This window comes from Choloepus didactylus, chromosome 9 (assembly GCF_015220235.1).
Source record: "Choloepus didactylus isolate mChoDid1 chromosome 9, mChoDid1.pri, whole genome shotgun sequence".
Classification (NCBI taxonomy): domain Eukaryota; kingdom Metazoa; phylum Chordata; class Mammalia; order Pilosa; family Megalonychidae; genus Choloepus; species Choloepus didactylus.
This window is the reverse complement of record NC_051315.1, coordinates 79,636,002-79,657,397: the sequence shown is the minus strand read 5'-3', so window position 1 is coordinate 79,657,397 and position 21,396 is coordinate 79,636,002. Positions and strand designations below refer to the sequence as shown.

The following is a 21,396-nucleotide window of genomic DNA, read 5'->3' as shown; positions in this document are numbered from 1 at the left end:
GTACTATTGAATCATGGTGAATGCCTCCAAGATATTTGTTGGTTTTCTATGAAATCCATTAAGTCTAAGAAGAGATCCAGAAAACACATTTATCTTTCCCAGTGCCAACTTTGCCCTTGAGAACAGAAAAATTATTTCTAATGTAATTTAGTGCCACAGCACCCTCTATTGCATTGGCTCATAAATGCAGAATGCTTTCAATATTGGCTTTTTTTTATTGTTTTTTAAATTTTTTTGAAAGAAAAATGTTTGAGACAATGTATTTAAATGTGTATGTGAAAGAGACTTGCATATGAGAAATTTTTTCATTTTTATGTATTTAATAACTAGGTAAGATTAATATTAAACCTTTAGATTATTTGTTTTAGCACTCATAAAGAGATTGTTGAGCCTTTATTTTTTAGGTTTTCAAAATTCCATTACAAATTATAATAATAAACTTAATGATGTGTTCAACAGTATATACTTGGAAACATGAGGCAGCACTCACTATTCTCTTTGCTATACAACAGTGATGTGCTCAGTTTTCAGCAATGGACTAAAAATACCACCCCTAAGGGCTACCCAGAACAGGTACAATCTGCACAGAAGCCCCAGGAATGAAGTAATTAAAACCATAGGGATAAGTAAATAAGTTGGAAAATGATGGCAAAAATTAGAAAGCACAGCAAAATATACAACCTCCTGAAAATAACTGGTCTGGGAAAGCCCAATTCATTCCACAATAAATAATAAAAAAGAAGCTGAATAGACTCGATACAAAGATACTATAAGAAAAATAGGTGGGAGAGTTCACTGACTTTACCACATGAAAAACTCCCTGAAAAAAACATTACCCCAGATCAGATAAACATTCTGACCAATACTTTAACCATGAACTAAATAAAACTTAAAGAATTGCTTCTAAGAAAAAAGACTTTAAAGTGAAAATTCAAAAAGGAAAAATGTAATGGTCAGGAAAGAATAGAATGAAGACCAAAACTGTCAAAGGGAAGTGAAAAACAAAATAGGAAGGAGTAAAAGGAAAGTAAATACTGCATAAAACATGACAAGGAACACAGATGATAAATGAGAAAGGCAACAAAATACATTAAAATTTTTACAAATTAAAAAGAATTAAAATGAAAATAATAGATGTAGAAGACAGGCAAAGGGTATGCTTGAAAAGAGTCCCCAAGAAAAGAAGAAATAAATGAAATGTGCTAGAACAAATAATGATATAATACAAGAAAACTCTTCTGAAATGAAAGGAGACTTCAATTTCAGTACTGAAAGGGCAAATCATGTGTCTTAAAATATTGACTCAGAACAGTCAACATTGAGACATACCTTAGTAAATTTTAAAGCCAATGAAAGAATCTTTTGGAGAACCAGAGAAAAAGAATAAGTCACTTCTAAGGAAAAAAAAAATATTCAGACTAGTCGCAGATTTCTCCATGATAACATTCAATGCCAGAAGACAGTGGAGCAATGTCTGCAAGCTTCTTAAGGAAAGAAATACGTAAACCAAAGTTTAAATATAAATTTCTTCTCTCCCTCAAGCAACAGAAAAAATTTTGAAAATATAGGAACTCAGGGAATATTGTTTCCATAAATTTCTTAGTGAAATCACTGGGCCAACCCCAGACACTGAGATTTTATTGGGGAAACTATCAAAGAGCTGATGTGAGTGTTGAATAAGGGTAACTCTAGGAAAACCTAAATAAACTTGTGAGTTAACATATAGAGAGTGATGCAAATGTTATAAATTCAAACAATATGTAGAAATAATACATGTATATATAGAAATGTATATATATAAATAATACAACTAATGTAGAATGAAAGGGGAAGGGGAGAGCATATGAAGGAGAGTGAGTTGCTGTTTTCTCATTTTAGAGATGGGATCAAAAATTATCACTCAAAGTTGAAAAATCATGTACAAAAAATAGTGACATATTTAAAGCTACAAAGATAAATGTTTTAAAAGGGCATTTCTTTGTGCAAAGTTGAGTGCTGAAAGAAAGGGTGGGGAGCAGGGGAAAAATAGGAAACAGGTTCTTTTTTAACATTGCTCATTTTAGTGGAACTCATAGAAACTGTCTAAATAAATGTAGATCTAAGGGTATTACAAAACAATAATGTTGAGATAGATAGAAGAACCAAAATATGAATCATCTTAAATATCAGAAGACTAACACACAAAACAAAGATTCATGAAAACATAGTGAAATCTTTTAGTTTTAAAAAGATGATGAATTCACAGTTCTATGTTTTTATTAGTAAAAAAACAAAGAATTAAAACATGTGCATTTAGCATCCATCTTGAAAAGCTAGGAAAAGAACAACAAAATAAACTGAATAAGAAGAAAGAAATTCATAAAGAAAAAGAGCAGAGACGGAAAAGGGAGGAAACTGAAATAGAGTAGAAACAACGTGCAACTCCATAAATGGTTCTACAATAAAACCAATGAAATAAATTAATCATAAAATAAGAAATGATAAGGAGAAAATAACCTAATGTAAACAGGCAATAAAAGAAGTGTAAGAGGCTCTTTTGTGCAATTTTATGCTAATAAATTTGAAAGACTATACAAAATGGGTATTTTCTAGGGGAATATAATTTACTAAAACTAGCCCTGGTGGAAAGAGAAAAACTGAGCACACAGACTTCCCTAGAAGAAATAGAGAAATTTGTAAAGCAGCTAACCCCCCCAAAAACAGCAGGCCCAGGTGGTTTCACACTTGTGCCATATCATTGAAAAGCAGATGATTTCACTACTTTTCAAACTCTTCTAGAACACTGAAAGAGAAGGCAAATTTCCAAAGCTTGCTGTGAGAGAAGTGTGTCACTGATACAAAAATGTGATTTAGATTTCACAAAAAAGAAAACTATAGACCAATCTTATAAACTTTGATTAAAATATTAAATAAAATACTAAGTACATAAAATAAAATATTGAATCTATTAGAATATTAAAAAGATAGTCATGAAAGATTGGTGATTATTCCATAAATGCAAGCATATTCAATATTAGTAAATCTATTAATAAAATAATCTTAGACTTATGAAGAGAAAGTATATGCTTGTTCCAATAATTGGAGTAAAGATATTTGGCAAAAATCTTACTTATTCTTGATAAAGACAATAATTTAGTAATAAACAGACATTTCAATAACATGAAATATTTATATCTCAGCTTAAAAGTTTCATTATATTGAATGCTGAAAGCATTCCTGCTAAACTCAGTGATAGAATATAGCTACCCATTATTACCATTGTCATTTAACAATACTGAATGTACTTGAACACACAATTAGACAAGAAAAAGGAAATAGAAGTTTAGAAATTAGAAAAAAAGGAGATAAAACTATCAATTTGAAGAAAATAAAATTATGCACTTAGAAAACCTATGGAAATGGGGTAATAAAATGCTACAAAATAATTTAGTAAAGCATTTCTGTGAAAAATTACTAAACAGAAATAAATTTACTATATACAAATACATTATATATAGAATACATATGGAAATGAAGAACACCTTCTTTATTATAGCAACAGGGAAGATAAAATGCCTAAGGATAAACTTAACATGTGAAAGATTTAGCTGAAGGAAACTTTAAAACCACTAACACAAATGAAGTTTGAAAAAATGGAATGTCCTCTATGTTCTTGGTTAGGAAACTAAACATTATAAAACTGTCAATTCTCCATACATGAACTAATAACTTTTAAATTATCCCATTAAAAATAATAGCACACACTATCTTTCAGAATTTGACATGTTGAAAATAAAAATTGTCATAGAATAGTCAGAAAAACCCTGAGAAAGATGAACAATGAAAGGATGGCTAACCCTACTAGATATTAAAATATATTAAAAGGACTCATTAACTTTAAAATGTGGCACTAATGCATGAATAGAGAGATCGTGGAATAAAACAAAAAGCCTTGAAATAGTTCCAATTACACAATTGTAAGTTTGGATATGATAAAGATGGCATCTCAGAAGGAAAAAAGGAGTATTTTATAAGCCATGTTGGAATGACTGGGAAGCCATATGGAAAAAGTTAAAGGGAATAATTATTGCAATCTTTCTTCAGGAAAATTCCAAGTAAATCAATCTAACTAAGAAAAATTAAACATGAAACCATAATAATTTCCAAGATAACATAGGAAAATTTCTTTATAACTTACAATCTTGAAGTGAGGAAGGCATTCTCAATTCTGATTCAAAATCCAGAAGCCATAAAATGCATAAAAACAATAAACTTTTGCATTGTATAAAAAAAATGAGCAAAGTAAAAAGTATTTCCAGATCAGTTCAAAAATGGTTAATATCCTTTACATATAAAGAGCTCCTTGATATAAATGAGTAATGACAGTCAAGAAATTTGCAAAGGAAGAAAAGGAAATAAAATAGCCTTTCAAATTAAAATATTTGACAGCACATTGTGTAGGCATACTTGTGGGAAGACACGTACTCTCAAGCTTTGGATAGAGTGAAAAGTGGTATAATTTGTGTGGAGGGACACTGGCAATATATATAAAATTATGAATGCCTGTACCCTTTGAAGATATTAGGGAATTTACCTACAAATATACTCATATGTGGTCATATATATAAAGGTTATTCATTATATTATTGTTTGTAATAGCTAGCATGGTTATCCATCCCAGTTTGCCCAGGATGATCCCAGATTATATGTATTTTTCTGGCCTAGTTAACATTAGAGGTCCCTTGCATTCTTAAAACTGTTCCTTTTGGGTGATAAACTATATTCTAGTATAGCAAAAGATTAGGAACAATCTTGTAAAAAACCCAGAAATTTGTATGAAAAGCAATGAGAAACTATATACTAATATATAAAGATCTCTAAGATATAAAAATCTTTAAGATTATAAAAAGTACAGAACAGCATGGAAAAAAATATAGAAATGAGTCTATATAAGTACTTTCTCCTATATGCAAAATGAAACTTGAGAACAATACACAAGAAACCATAATAGTGGCCTCCTGTGGGAGGGTGAAACATGAGAAATAGGAGAAAGGGGACAAGGATGGAAGGAGATTGTTCAATGTATAATTGTGTACCTTTTATCTGTTTTGGCTTTTGAACCATATGAATGAATAACCTACTTAAAAATATATAAAAGATAAAACTAAAATAGAGAATAGTGATTGAAGATAATCATTATAATTTTAATAGTTTTAAAATTTAATGAACTTTAAATGCTATATAAATATTATGAAGAATATTCAAATTATTTCAGAATTTTCTAAAGGGATGCATTATTTTGCCTTTTTTAGAATTTTTACATTCTACCTACTAGTGATAGGGAAATCTCTTCACGCCAAATTCTAACTCCACAAGAAACTTGTTATTGAAAGTAAATACTCACAGTGGCCACATTTCCTTAAAATAACATTTATTCTTTTCTTTTTACAGGTAGAGGAAGAAAGGTATGTTTTACTTTGCATAGTTTCTTTTTCATAAGTAGAATTCATTCTATCATTGCCCACACAAGACTGTACTTTAAAATGTTGGAAAGACTTTTGCAAACTACAAAGTACCATGCAAATACGCTATGTTAAATATATGAACGCAGTTCAGCTACTATGATTCTAGAATACAGAGCCTCTATTTTATTCACATTATTGCTGATTTTTATTTATATATCTGTTTCTGTCAGAAGGTTGTGAATTCCTTAGTAACTGAGAATGTGTCTTACTAACCTTTGTATTTCTTGCACTTATCGCACATGCTTTATATATACTTTGCACACATTAGAAGTGCAGTGTGTGTCTGATGGAAGGAAGGGAGGGAGGGAAGGAAAGGAAGTGCTACTTCAGTGGAGTTGTGGTCCCTCTCTTATTGACTGGGATGTAAAGATCCAACTAAAAAAATTAATTGGACATTTTACCAAACATACACCATCTCACTTTTGCTTCCCTCCTTGACCTTCAGGTTGCTTAAAATCTTACCCTGGAGACAAGCTTTAACACTCAAGAGGACAAAGTTGAGTTATAGCCAATAATTCCAGAACAATCGGCCAGTTTGGCCACTTATCATTTGGACAGGGTGATATCTCTAAGTGAGGAGAGTTCCATTTCCTTTGGCAGTGTGCTTGGTTTTCTGGTTACCTTGGAAACTATGGCATTTTCTTCAATATTATGCAAGCGGTACAGACATAGAGAGGGAGGAGTGGAAATGAGGCAGTGATTCCAATTTCTGTGGTAGATATTTGACAGATTACCAGCTAATTTAAATTGCTTTTGTTGTTCATAATGGATCTGCAATAAAGTAATAATCAGATAAGGCAATGCTATGCCTTCATGATAAATGAAAGTGACGTTCTCAACAAGAGATCCTGGCTGGTTATACTTTTTGATTCAGAGGTCAATACCATATTTTTTGCCTTATTTGGGATAAATGTAAATAAGCTATTTGTATTTGAATATATGTGAAAGGAGAAGGACTACAAATACCTGCTCACATTTAATTTACATCTGAAAACTAGAATAAATTGAAACTTGCAAGTTTGAGTATAGACCCTAGACGACAAAAAGAAAAATGTGTGAAGCAGAAAAATAAGTAACAGTGATAACTGCCCTGACATAATCTGTTAAAGTTGGTTAATAATCACCCAACTTCCTGAGAGGCAACAGTAACTTTATGTCCTTAAATGTTTTTCTCCAAAGCCAGTGGGGCAGCTGAAAAAGGACTCAAAGCAGTTGCCCCAAATTAGCAAACTCTAGCTATGTGTCTCTATTTTCATGATTCTTTGTCATTTATTATTGTGTCATCACAGCACAAGAGCAGAGTAATGTTATAAAAATACATTTTATTCTTAGTTTTTATCAGTATTATTATAATTTATTCATTCATTCAGGTTATTTTGGGAAATAATTACAGAGCCTTTATTATATACCTGATATGAGGCAAATGATACCGTTATGCAAAAGTGGGAAAAACACTGTGACTATCTCCCTGGTAACAACATCCTATAAAAGTGACAAGGAATGTCCACATGACATTAAGTGATAGTAACAGACAAGAAGTAAACTTAAACTGTAAAATTATCTGAATTGGAAAACTTGAACTTTGTTCCTAGTGGGTAGGAAAATTAAATTTAGTAAAACTCTAGACAAATCATCCATCCATAAATTAACTTATTCACTGCAAATAAACAAAAGCATTAGAAACAAATATTTATAATTGTGGGTTATTTCCAAAATAGGATGTATCGTAGAATCATTAGGGGAAATTATTACCAGAAACTGATGATTGAACACAGTTCCAAATCAAGTATTGTGAAGAAACAGAAAGTTCATATAAGATATTAAAAACTCAACAATTTTGTTAAGAAAGGTCAGTGGATCCCACTCCCCCAAATGCAAAGAAGTGAAGAGCAAAGTCTGCATTTTGCTCAGTGGTCGCTTAGGATGGAGATTTCACAACCACCCTCAGCAGACCATCCCTTTTTCTCATTTTCACATTTGAGTAATGAATCTTTATGTAAGGGCTGAAGTAATTTCTCCTCCCCTTTTACTTGTTTTTTTAGACTTGTTCAGTTAGGAGGTATTTTCCAGCATCATTCTAATGAAGTCCTTTATTTGTTTGGAAGTGGATTTGTAATTCTCCTAAACAATAGAAATTCACTATTTCAAAGAAATCTCTTTTATTACAGCGCTTACAAAATTAATCTTTATTATTTTTTATTATTTTGAAGATGGAAGACCCAGTCTAAAAATTAGCATATATGGAAATATAGCCTTTTACTCTGCATCTCACATACACTGATCCCTTCTAGTTTTTCTGCAAGTTGTTTATTAGTCTCTCATGATTCTACCTCGTACTTACTCATATAAAACTTCCAACTGCTTCTGTAAGGCTAATTCCCTCCTCTGAATCCTCAGTTTATACCTCAGTAGAATATTAGCTACTTCAGCATTAGAATTATTAGCAATTGTGATCAGAGTATATTAGTTCTGTCATTGAGTACATCATTAAGACTATCACAATTACAAAATAGTTGTTAAATTTCACTTTACCAAGCTTTGTCAAGTGTGAGGTATTATTGGAAGGGTAATTTTATTGTACTTTCAGGAGTACAATTTAATGATCTGTTCAAAATCTTACAAATATGTGTGATCTTTAATTCACAAATTTAACCTCTAGAAGCATCATAAAGCATTAATCAGTGATGGCACAATAAGCATTTATAAGTAAGGATGTTTATTGTAATGTTATTTCTAATTGTAAAAATGAAAACAAAACCTAAGAGTAAAATAATGAGGCATTGATTAGACAAATCAGAGTGTGTGTATGTGATGGGAGACTTAGAATGCTTGAATTTAGCAGTGGTTGCCTCTTGGTTGTTTTAGTTTCTTTTGTATATTTCCTTTATTTTCAAGATTCCTTACTATGAACACATATTATTTTTTATAATCAGATAAAATAACAATATATGTGAAAGGGGGATTAAATAAAATAGAACTCATTCTCTTATCTTTTCTCCTAAATTTTGAATATAATCCTCAAATTCATTATTCACTCTCACTAGCTGCCTAGCAAAAAAAACACAGTATTTCATAATATGTTAATGGAAATTAATACATAAAGAACAATTTATTGAAAACATCTATATGCTACCAAATTTTGTTGGAAGAAATATCCCTAAACAAATAACACTAAGAAATATGTGATAAAAATAGAGGTATCTAAAGGTACAATTCATCCAGTAATTATTTAACTTCTGTACATGGCATCATGCTGTGAGAGTACAATTTGTGAAGATCTAAATAAGATTGATAATTCAAGTATATCAACTTTTCTGGAATTTCTTGTTTTTTTTTCAGTCTTTGGGGAATTTCTCTTATGGAACTTTGACTTTACATCTTTTCATCACAACTATTTCTTGCTCTAGTAAACTCTGGATTTTATCTCTGTAAAAACTGAAGTGGAACAACATTACACATTTTTACTTTTCACCACACATTGGATTGATTTTCTTTTTATGTCTTTCAGATGAGTAGAAATGCTTTTTTTCATGCATAATGGTCTGAATAAATATACTAAAAATTGAATGCTAACTCTTTTCTCATTTCTTACATTCCTTTTATAGAAATTCCATGTTTACATGGTATATTCTAGTATGACACGTTCATGCCCCATACAGCATTATATTTTGTTAATTAAACTTGTTTGTTGTTTTTTTACTTTATAGGGACAAAAAGGAGAACCAGGATTAGTGCCTGTTGTAAGTATATATAGATACATATATATATATATATATATTGTTTTCATGTACATTGGTTATAATTACTTTCTTTTCTTTTGAAAAGCACATAAACAGTAATATACGAGTTTACTGTAGCTAAGTTGATTAATAAAATAAACAAGCAAATCAGAAAAGTTTAATTCTTTAATTAATCCAATATTTAATATGCTGTGTTCATGACTTTCATAGTCCCATAACTAAAAGAAAAGATCAGGGTTTTACAAAATTAAATATATTGTGTGATATATTAAATAGTTAAGATGTATATATTTTATAGTGTAAATTATCATTTAATCTTATGGAAAGGCATTGCTTAATGTTCCAAACATCCGGAAATAAGTCATGCCATGATCATGATGGAAATTCCATCTTGTTTAAGAGTTCTTTAAAGAGATGGTCAAAAGTATATGATTAAGTAGCTTTTAAAAGAATTATCATCACTCTCTCAAGACAAAATAATAATACGTGCTTTGATTTGTTTGGCAATGTTTATATTTTTGCTTTCCTTTTAAATTGGCATGATTTTACAAAGATTACCTAAAGTTAATCATTCATATTGTTTTCTTTAATTTAAAAACATTTCTGTACTTGCCATGTGTGTGTACTTACCATATCTTAGGTGCTATTTTAAGTGCTTTACCAATAATTATTTAGTTCGTTTTCACAACAACTCTGTGAGGGAGGCATTTTCATAATCATCATTCCTACTTCACAGAGGAGGAGACTTAGCACAGAGAGGATAAGTAATTAGTCCAGGGACACACAGCTGGTAAGGGATAGAGGCAGGATTTGAACACAGGCCACTTGGGTGCTGAAATCATTATACCAATGCGACCACCCTATCTTCAAAATTGAATTAAGACATGGTTCTGATGGCAAGGAGGAGATGGGCATCAATTGCCAACACCCATTTGTTTAAAAGGAACTTCCCGGGCCTTTTATTGTTATTCTTCTTTGTCAACTACTAACTTTTCTAGAATCTGTAGGAACTTTATCTTTACTGATGATCTTGTCTATTGTTTAGGTAACAGGCATACGTGGTCGTCCAGGACCAGCCGTAAGTAGTTTCATTCAGTATTCATGGTACTCGTGTGCTCTTTGAGATACTGAAAATATCTATGGCTATTATATCCAGGAGAAGACAACAGAATGTAAAACAATGACACTTGGGTTTCTTGAAATATCTTGTTTGAAATATCTTCAAGTTTAGGCATTCCTTTGCAGCAGTGAATGATAGAGGGGGTCATTTCATGCTGACATTGATGAACCTTATGATTTCTCATATATTAGTGTTGTTACTTGTCATGTGAAGGGCAAAGCAATCAATTGTTACATTTTTCACTTTAGATTGACCTTGCTTATTGAAATCAGAACAAACTAGCCTGTTGTTTGAGATTAATGGTAGACTATTTTTATGTGTTTAATGAAATTAAATCACTTATTTCAGTAGAATTTGAGAAATTATATATCAGCATTTTTCTGGCTTAGCATAAAAGATTACTGATTTCAGATTTGGATTATCAACAATATTCATAAGTTACTAGATGGTCAATACACACACGCATACACACACACATGCACACATATACCCATACATAACCCCACCAAATTCAAATAAATTTAAAAATATGTAAAATCAACCTAAGTAAAATATTAACTAAGTAAATATTAATAGATTTAATCTATTCCTTCTGAAGCCTTTGCTTTTAAATAATGACATATGTCGAACTGAGGAAATGCACAACCTTGTCTTCACAACTCAACTGAACTCTCACTGAAGAGTATAATATAGGGGGAAAAAATAAAGATAAATAAAATTCCTCAGATAATTGACATTTCCCAGAAAAAGGGCATTTTAAGATATCAGCACAGTCACTTAATATGAAATTTAAGTCATTTATTATTTCAAGGGAGAAATAACAGTAATTATGATTTGAAAATTTGTGCATTTTGAAATGCTCTATGGAGATAATGTAGCGTTCTCAATCAAGTGAAAAAAAATGGTACTTAAAGGTACATTAAACAGTAGTAGATTAAGACTGTTAAGACTGTATCCATATCTAAATGGCAGACACAGATTAACAAGGAAACAACCTTGAATATACAATTGAGAAAAAATATACAATTGAGAAAAAAAGCGTATTTTTCTTTCTGTTGCTTTCACTGGCACCTTGAAACATTATGAAGAGTTTGGGGAGTCAGGTACCAATATGAACATTTACATTCGCTCAGAGAATTGATTATTTGGGATGTACATATTTATGTGGGTCTCAAAATCTGGAATGAAGTTTTTGTGCCCAGTATTTAGCGGCAAAGTCTTTGCTTGGGAGTAGACAGGAAAATGATTCTTTCAAAATTGCAATTACAGCTTCAAGCTAATATATTCAGCTCATGGGCCTCTGTGATGCTAAAGTATAGCACCTAATATTTTACATCCTTCAAGCCTCACTGCTGAAATAAGCAGCCTACTATGTACACAGGGTTTTATTTGCTATAGTGGCTTTATATGTACATGGCTTTATTTGTTATAGTTTTGAGTTGGATGGAATTATTTCTGTTTTCCAATTTTATTATATCACGCAAACCTTTAAAAACAAAGCATCCAAAGTATACACATTTTGCAGGCATGACCATAATTTTCTGTTTCAGGGACCTCCAGGATCACAAGGACCAAGAGGAGAGCGGGGCCCAAAAGGAAAACCTGTAAGTTAACAGATTTTCCTTTCTGTGAATGTGTATCAAGTAAGCCAATCTACACCATGTTCCCTGGATGCAGCAAAGAGTATGTGTCACAGTTCCTTTCTCACCTCTATAAATGTTATAAATAATTCAGATCATGAAGAGATTGTATATCTCTTATGATTGAGAAGAAATTATCACTTGCTAATAAATACTTATTATCCTTATTATGTAATACAGATGATAGTTCCTTGTCCTTTAGGGGGTCAAATTAAAACGAAGTAGAATCTAAGGAAACATAGTTAGCACATAAGGCTGTTTTCAGAAATTGTAACTCATAAGTAATTGATGCCAAGAATGTACTGTTGACATAAAACACCCAAGTTTTGTCATCTGTGGTTGCTATAGAAACAACAAAACTGGATATAGAAAAAAGAACTTATTAGAGGATAAAATTTTCTTTCAAATGGTGGTTGTACAAGGAATTTATTTCTCCAGTAACACTGCCTTTTTCACTGTGCAGCTGCTGCAGAGGTATCAAAGGAGTAATTTTAAAAATCATCTCCATTATCAGAACAAAGCTAACACCTTCAGATTTCAGTAATCAATTCTATACACTTATGCTAAAACCTGAGGATATTATATAATGCATACCAAGTGTTTTCTCTTTTTACCTAACCATGCAGAGTACGTATTGTTCTCAAGTCCTAGGATTATATATTTTTTTACATTTCACTTCCAAAGTCTAATGTCCTTCATATATTAAATAACTGGATTAATTTCTGTATTGATTTCCATGTCCCATGTTTCAATCAAAAAATTTGTTTGTGCTGCTTAATTTCTCTTTAATGACCTTTACTTAAATTTATCTCTGTATAGATTTTTTCCTTCCAAATATGTATGTATCCATAACTAAATGGCAGACACAGATTAACAAGGAAACAACCTTGAATATACAATTGAGAAAAAAAGCATATTTTAGACCATGTTCCTAGGAACTATCACTTCTAGTTTCATCTTTGAAATGATTTCATGCTTCTACACATTCCACCAGGTATGGCATGCTGCCAATACGTCTTCCAAACTGGAGCTAGAGTAATGGATGGTATTTACAGGCATGCATGTCAATGACAATATCCCAAAGAAGTGGCTGTAGGTGGGCAACAAGGTTGTGTTTAGATTATCTCATGCCTGTTCTTCATTGTCGTTCTCCTGAACCTGCTTCACAACCATTGGTAGCTTGAGCACTGTTAGGAGCTGTCCAGATGTCTGTCCAGGGCCTAGAATGATAGACAGGAGGCAGATGACTTCTTTTGGGTGTAGGTTGTGTGGTCATGCAGAAAACATTTTTGCATTGATGTATTTGTGCCCAGAGCCATAGATAACTCTGGGTCTTAAGTCCAGGTGGAAATTGCTATGGGACTAGTGTGTGACTTCCAGAATTCCTGGTTAAGGATCCAGTGAATCTACTCCCCACTCCTCTTACTCTTCTCTTCCCTTCTTGACTTAATGTATGATATGCTCCATTTCCTGTCTTGGTTTCTTGATTAGGTCTGATATAAGCAATGGGAATTGGGTATGAGTGTGTGCTTGCATGCAAGTATGTGTGTGTATGTGTGTGTGTGTGTGAGAGAGAGAGAGAGAGAGAGAATGGGAGAAAGGAGTAGTGCCAGAAGTGGCTGGGTTTACAGTAAAGAGTGGTTATTTATGAGGAATTAAGCTGGATGTTACTGGCAGGTACCCAAATAGGAAATCTGTTCCTCTCTTAATTCCAGTTGTGGTGTGCTAGAAAATGTTTAACTACCGGATCTCTCTTTTTTTATAAAGCCCTCATTTGTAGCTTTCACTGATTTCCCTGGGGTAAATGCTCCCACGTGGCTGACTTCATGCTGCCAAAATGAGGTCACAGAATACGGAGTTGGGAAGAGATGTGCATAATCAGCACTCATGAGCCAGTGTGAATTGGCTCCAGTACACCAGTGACAGGCCATCTCCTGCCAGGTTACTAGTTTGTCACCATGCAGTTACATAAAACTGAGGACATGTGATATCAGACAGTCCAATCACTGGGTAGCACTGAAGTCTTCCTGAGTGCTGTCAGTAGTTCTCAATCTGGAATAATTTTGCTCACCCCCTCCCCCCTGGAGATGTTTGACAATGTCTAGAGACATTTTTGATTGTCATAACTGTATATGAAACAGTGTAGGAGGGAGGTTGCTCTTGCATCCAGTGGGTAGAAACCAGAAATGCTGCCAAACATCCTACAGTGCACAGGACATCACCCCTCAACAAAGAATTATCTGGCCCCAGTGGTCAATAGTGTTGAAGTTGAGAAACTCTGCTTACATTGTAAGCCTTCTGTAGTAGTTGATGATGATGATGATGGTGTAGAGAAGAAAAGTGGTATTTATGACTGCAGTGCCACCTTATATTGCCACAGTCATAGCATTAGTCCAGCTAAGCAGTTCCTGGAAGCCTTGGGACATGAGGCAAAATAGTCCAACCATGACTTGCTGCTAATTCAGCGTGAGTTATTTTATTGAGTGTTACGGGAGATTTCTACATTTCCCTAAAACTATATTTTTAAAGTGTTTCCCATTTTGGGAAAGAGCAGTTATCAAATTTACCAATGGTTTGCTATTTTTGAGATGTTGGTTTGCCTGGGCAAAGTTCAGAAGCACAGCAAAAACAAAATTATGTTAGACTGGGCAACAGTTTAGGTACCTCCTATCCCTTTTATATAGGCAGAAATACTGCCAGATGGAAGTTTTGGAATGTTCCTATGGGGACGGGTAAGCCATATGTGGCAGATGTGTTTATCTTATCATAACAAATGTAGACTTTTAAAATGTTTTGTTTCAGAAACGTGTATTTATTCTTTTTGCCAGAAAATCTGAGTTCTAATTGCAGAAATCACTTAAACTCTATAGGTCTCAGTTTCCTAATCTGTAAAATGGGAAATATGCCAGATCTTACTAGCTCTAACATTCTATATATGTATTTTTTTGATGGTACTATTAACCAGCAGTAAATAAACTTCTCAACTCTACTTGTGAAGTTTAAAGATTGCCACCCAGTGGCCGTCTAAGAGTACTTTTTATTGTAGATGATTGCTGTGGCTGCTGAAAACGTATCCTGGTTGGATGGGAGTGATGATAAATAGAACTTTTATCTTAATATAATTTTATGTGATTCAGCTCATTTGGAAATATTAAAATATATCTTTTTTAATGAGTTCCAGAATTATAGTCTATGCTTTCAATACTTATTAGTAAAATACTTATGGATTATAATATATTTTTCTTCTTACTAGTAATCTTGTTCATTATATTCACATAATTTTGGGTCATTTTTATAAACTTTCTTCATTCATTTTAATCTCAATTTCTGCAAGAATAAATCACATGGATCTTTAGAAGAGATACCATGGAGGTGCAAAATTGTCCATGAAATCACTGAAAAAGTGGATTGTCTTAGAGCAGGCTTTTTGAAACAAGATTATTCATCACAGAACTGTCACAAAGAAGGATGCAGACTATTTCACAAATAGTGAAATATTTAATATCACACAAACTTCTCTCTATTCCCATTGACACGAAATGTAGTTTTTTGTTTTGTATTTGGAAATATCTTTGGGAGCAGAAATTATGTTTTAGCTTACTTTTGGTATGTAATACTACCCAGTAATCAATTAACAATTGCATATTTGGAAAACACACTGACAGTCTTTCATGCAAAGCTCTATGACTATTATTTTGTATTTGCAACCATTGACATTTATTTCCAGCTCACATTGTCTACATTAATATGATCCAGGAGTCTTAGATAGCAATTTAAAGTCAGCCTGTATTCCATATAATGAAAATAATACAATGAATTATCAGTAGTTTAGGGGAATTGATTAGGTCATAAGGGGTTTGCATTTTAAACAGTGCGGATAATTTTCTAAGAATTCGTTTTTCAAAGATGTGACATAGTATATAATAATGTTTCTTAAAACTATGCCAAGAAGTAAACACACTTATATGAATGCTAGAAAATATTGAATTATATTAAATGATTAATTTTTTGAATATCTATTATGGTACTCTTCCCAAAACTGTCAGATATAAACTACCCCTTCTATCAAATGTCAGCTTGTTCTAAATGTACTCCTTCTGTCTTTTCCTTGAATTACTAGTGCTTACTGTGGGCCAGTAGAGATTCTCCTGTCTTTAAGCATGAGAAGCTTTGTTTACTATTAAACTCCAGTTCATGTACCATTCTTTTCTATCCCTGCATCTAATTATAAAATTTACATTGTCTTATGACTTCTTTGGCCATTTCCTTATAAAGCCTTTGTAGACTCATCAGGATTAAACAGAAGAGCCAGAAAATACTTTACACAACTGGTGGGAATGATGAGGTTGGGGGATGGAGCATTTCCAATATTGATGAAGTGGCCCTTCCCCAAGTTGCCTTCAAAATGTGGGTTATGAGGAGGGTGGAATTTGGCAGCTAGAATTCCTTGGTCTCTTCCCTGAAAATCAGAACTTGGCTGGGTCACTGTGCCTTTTCCTCTATTTCTGATTGTTCTGGTCTTCCTCTGGGAGTGGTAAGGAAAATAAAGTGTGTCAGAGTCTAATTGATAATGAGGACTGAAATGTGAAAAAGTAATGAGCAAATATTTAGTGTGTACTATATGCCATAATTACTATGTAATTTTAAAAATTACAGAGAGGAACAAACATGAACTCCAATCAAGGGACCCTAAATTTTGGGGGGGGGGGGTGCATAAGCAGGCATTTACGTAGTTAACTGAAATGTAAGACAGAACTTTAAATTTAGAAATTGTTATGTAAATATCCTGGAACAGCAAAACTTAAGCAACTAAAGAAGCTCATTCTAGAATACTGATGATTTCAATAAAAATTTATAATTGTTCCAAGAAGATTGATTTCTGGGGCCTTAACACTTCGAGAATAAAATTCTTACCCAGACCTTGTCTCAATGGTAGAGGTTCTGCCCAGTGCAGAAGTCAGCAGTGTTGACCGAAGCTTATTAAACCACTGTAAAGTGGCTGGATTGCTATCCATTCATTTTTTAAAATATTGAGCATCTGTTTCCACCTGGAAGTCTGTCTTTTTAGCTTTTATCCTAAGTGTGTATTTGGCAATGGTCTTTAATTTACAGTGGCTTGTTTTTCCAGGGTCCCCGTGGTCCTCAGGGAATTGACGGAGAACCGGGTGTTCCTGGTCAACCTGGTGCCCCGGGGCCTCCCGGACATCCGTCCCACCCAGGACCCGACGGCATTAGCAGAGTGAGTTGTGTGCATTGTTCAATGTCATAGTTAGGTAGCATATTAAATTATTGATGTATTGTTATGGTTTTAAATTGTGTCCATTTGGAGATTGATCCTTGATTGTAAGAGCTGCTAAGTGAATGTGACACTGCCACAAAGAACAATAAAACTAAAAATCCACAGGGAATTGTTGAAATATGAAGTGGTTAAAGTACTGCTCCAAATTATTTGTATTTCTCAATGTCAGTTCCAGACCCCAATAATTCTGTTCTTCTTGCTAATTCTAAAGGGCTACTAGCATTGTTCCTTCTATGAATTGAAAAGAGAGATGTATTACTACTCTTCTGCTGTTTTCTAGGTTTAGAATGCTGACAAAATCTGCATCATGTCCTCCACACCAAGAGAGCATGATTCATCCATGATGATAAATATGAAAGGGCCATTGAGTTGATACTAAATTTGCTCTCTGATTATTTTGTTAATTTTAGTTTCCTGCCTGAAGAAAAATAAAGCAAAACATCTTTGGATACCTGCCTGTTAGACTCTATAGTAGCAGACACACAGATTTATGAGTACATTGCACAGCTTAATGAGGGACCATATAGAACCCTAAAATAAGATTTTTATTTACGCTAGTGCACACATTTGTTTCTCCAGTGATTGTATAAGGTAATTATCTCATTATATTTAGTTTGTTTTGTTTTATTTTATTAATGCATTTCTCCATTGGGAACTTTAACATGTATATATAACAGTGATAACCTTCAAAGTACGATTCAGCAAGCAGTTGGACAGCAAATTTCAAAGAACTTCATGGGTCACAGTTACACAACTTTAGCCATTTCCATTATTGTAAAATAAAACATACATACAGGAAGGTGTTAACTTTCGATGTACAGCTCAACAAGCAGTTATATAGGCAATTTCAAAACTTGTAGTTCCACAGTTTCAGTTCCTTCCCTGTTATGAAATATAGGGGTATACACAAAAAGGTGAAGACTTTTAAAGCACAATTCAATGAGCAGCTATAGAGCAAATTTCAAAGAATGCCATAGGTTACAGTTCCACCATGTTATCTGCCTCCTTCCAGCTATTCCAACACCCCCCCAAATATATATATATTTATGTAAAGTTTCAGTATTTATAGACCTTTGTTAAATCTTATTTTGTTTGTTGCTACCTCTTCCTCTCATTTAATCTCTTTCTCCATCTTCAGGGGTGTCTAGGCAGTGAGCACCCTAATTTGTTCATGTTGAAAGGATTGTCGACTATATGGGGAAGGGAGCTGCAACTGATTTTTGTTCTTAAAGAGGCTCTTGCCTCTGGGTTTTAGGACTTTTCTGGCATAGGAACACCCTGGTGGATTTAAGTTAATGAGAGAGGAAACAGTGAGTGAATCTTTTATAGAATCTCAGATAGGGATTTAGGTATTTGGGGACTATGTTTAGTAGGGGTGTGGCATACTATGGTCATTTGGGATGTGTAGCTAGAGCGTGCATAAGAGAAACCTCTTAGATAGCCTCTCAACTGTATTTAGGATCGCTCTGCCACTGTAACCTCAGCTTGTTACCTTTATTTTTCCCCCTTTTGGTCAAGTAGGCATTTCCTTGTTATATTTTAAATAATATCTTTTTATATTTTAAACAATACAGATATTTTTCTTCCTTATAATATCCAGAAATTAATATAACTATTTGAACATATATGGACAATTTTGGTCAGTTCAGTTTCTAGAGTTTTTTTAAATTTCAAAGAGAAAAGATAAAACTGCTTCTAAGTCTTGGGGTATTCAGGGATTCATTAAAAGGATTATAAAATTTTTATTGATTTACATAAATATAATTTAAAGTTTACTGGCCATGAACAAATGAAGAAGAATACCATCTGTTTAAAATAATCTAAAATGGATTCTGGTGATTTAGGGCAAATGTTTTAAAGGCATCTTTCAGGCTTGTTTAGATGTTTAGCGAGCTCTAACCCCAAAAGGGCATTAGATAAAGAGATTTAAACCTGAAATTGATTAGACTGGTTAAATACTTTTCAGATTAATCCATGCTTTTATCAAGTATCAGAAATTTGACCCATTGCAGATGTTCTGAAGCAACATAGATAAAAAAAACACTCTGAGGAAGAATGTTCAATCAAACACACACACAGTAAAAAAAAGCTTGTTTCTTTTTCCTTGCTTTAAAGCTAAAAGTTTAAAATGATTCTCAGAAGAGTCATACGATAAGAATCCTGGAGAATGTACATTTCTTAATTTAAAAAATATGTTGATGTGTCTGTTCCTGTGGGAATAATGTCGAGTCATTGCTTTTACAGCCCTTTGCAGCTCAGATGGCTGGGTTGGATGAAAAATCTGGACTTGGGAGTCAAGTAGGAATGATGCCTGGCTCTGTGGTAAGCACAAATTTTGCTGATAATCTGAGTACTTGTGGAAGACCACTATAAAAAGAGGCTCAAATTAGCTAATCAAGAAAGTATTGTCCCGGCCCGCGGGACGATCAACGGAGGCTCCAAATCCTGTGAGGGAGGAATGGTATGGGATAAGAGACGTGAAGAACGACAGCAAGACAGGTTTCTGATCAAGCTGCAAAACTTTATTGAAGAGGCAGGGTATATATGCCCTGGAGGGAGAAGGGGTGGCTAATAAGGACAGGTAGCGGTCTGGGATTGGTGATTGCTGTTGCTAGGGCGGATGGCAGATGTAGGGTTAGCATTTTTGGCGCGAACTAGCACTTTTGGCGCGAACTACTTCTGTAAAGAAGGCTGAGGGTAACTTAAGCTATTGTTGTATCAGCCCTGGCGGCCATGTTGCACATCTCCGGCATAGCTGAAGGTGGACTTCATGCATGCTACCTTAATCGCCCTCTACAAAGTATGTCTTCTTAAGCACATTCATTCATTCATCAAACCCTACCATGTATCAATTAAAATACCAGTGGTTTTCCATTTATCACCGTGCAGTGTACTTATTGACGTAATAAAGGGCTTTCATTTAATACTTGACCTGTCGTTCACAGAAAATATATGTTCTCTTCCACCACCACCACAAAGAAAACTTCTGCAACTTTTTATTTAAAAAAAAAAAAAGATTTATGGGTTTGATAAAAACAGCACCTTGGCAAAAAATTTGAAATAAGAGAAGTTTTGCTATTTCTATTTTAATTTTTCCCACTTGTATTGACATCCTCTGCCTGCGATGTGCCAAGAACTTTGAGCTTTCCTGAATGGGCCTACTGACCATCCATCCTCTTTCAAGTTTCTTCAATAGCAAGAAAGATTTCCATTTTCTTTGGGCTGGTATTTACCCTGGGTCTTAGGAGCAATGCAACCTCATTGAATGAATTCACAATTTTCAAACCAACTCTCCTTGCTTTTTGCCCATAATTCAGAGGCGTCCCAAATTGGTGGAATTTCAAGCAATAGGAAGTGTGATGTCATACTTCATAGATAACCACCTTCTCTACCCATCCTTAAGGCCAGCACTCTGGGTACTGAGTACTTAAACCTAGTTTGTGTATTTTTGAAATCACTTGCAATACAGTTTCATCCAATGATTATCTTGAGACAATTTTCTGAAATATGTGAGTTTCCATCTATTTGAATAGAAGAGTTTGAATTGTATTTCTTTTACATTTTTTTTCCAAAATGAAGCTTTTATTTTCCTAGTTGCTACAATATTTGATAAATTCAAAAGAAAAAGTTAAGATTTGCCATAAGAACAGATTTGATTTTAATTTAACTAATTTTACTTTTTAAAGTGTGACATTTTAAAAATTGGATAGAAATAAAAAAAATTTAAGTTGCAATTTTCTTCTTTGTTTTTTCCATTTGTTCTACCACAATATAATCTTTTCATGTTTAAATGGGGCAAGGCTGCCTGGATATTGTTTCTATACTTTAAATGTATTTCAAAAAAGAAAGAAAGATTCTAGGGAACTCAGGATACCAGATAATTTATAAACTGACATTTAAAATAATCCAGTCATTATTGTGGATGGTTTCATAAACCTTTAAATACAACTTGCTCATTTCAGCTGTGATAGAGTTATCAGTTGTGAAACTGAAGAATTAAATGGCCAGTTTATGCCTGCCAAGATTTTTCTTTTTTCAGATGTTCTAGTTAACAGAACCACCCCTTAGGCATGCAAGTGTTCTTATCCCAAAG

At 33.4% G+C, this 21,396-nt stretch overlaps 1 protein-coding gene across 1 annotated transcript in view; it reads left to right on the top strand.

The window, feature by feature from the left end:
- COL5A2 (collagen type V alpha 2 chain) overlaps positions 1 to 21,396 on the top strand; it is a 181,816-nt gene that overhangs the window by 97,334 nt on the left and 63,086 nt on the right. The window contains 6 exon segments of the mRNA XM_037850470.1: positions 5,431 to 5,444; positions 9,212 to 9,244; positions 10,290 to 10,322; positions 11,915 to 11,968; positions 17,133 to 17,243; positions 19,548 to 19,625. Of these exon segments, the coding sequence (XP_037706398.1) occupies positions 5,431 to 5,444; positions 9,212 to 9,244; positions 10,290 to 10,322; positions 11,915 to 11,968; positions 17,133 to 17,243; positions 19,548 to 19,625 (323 nt within the window).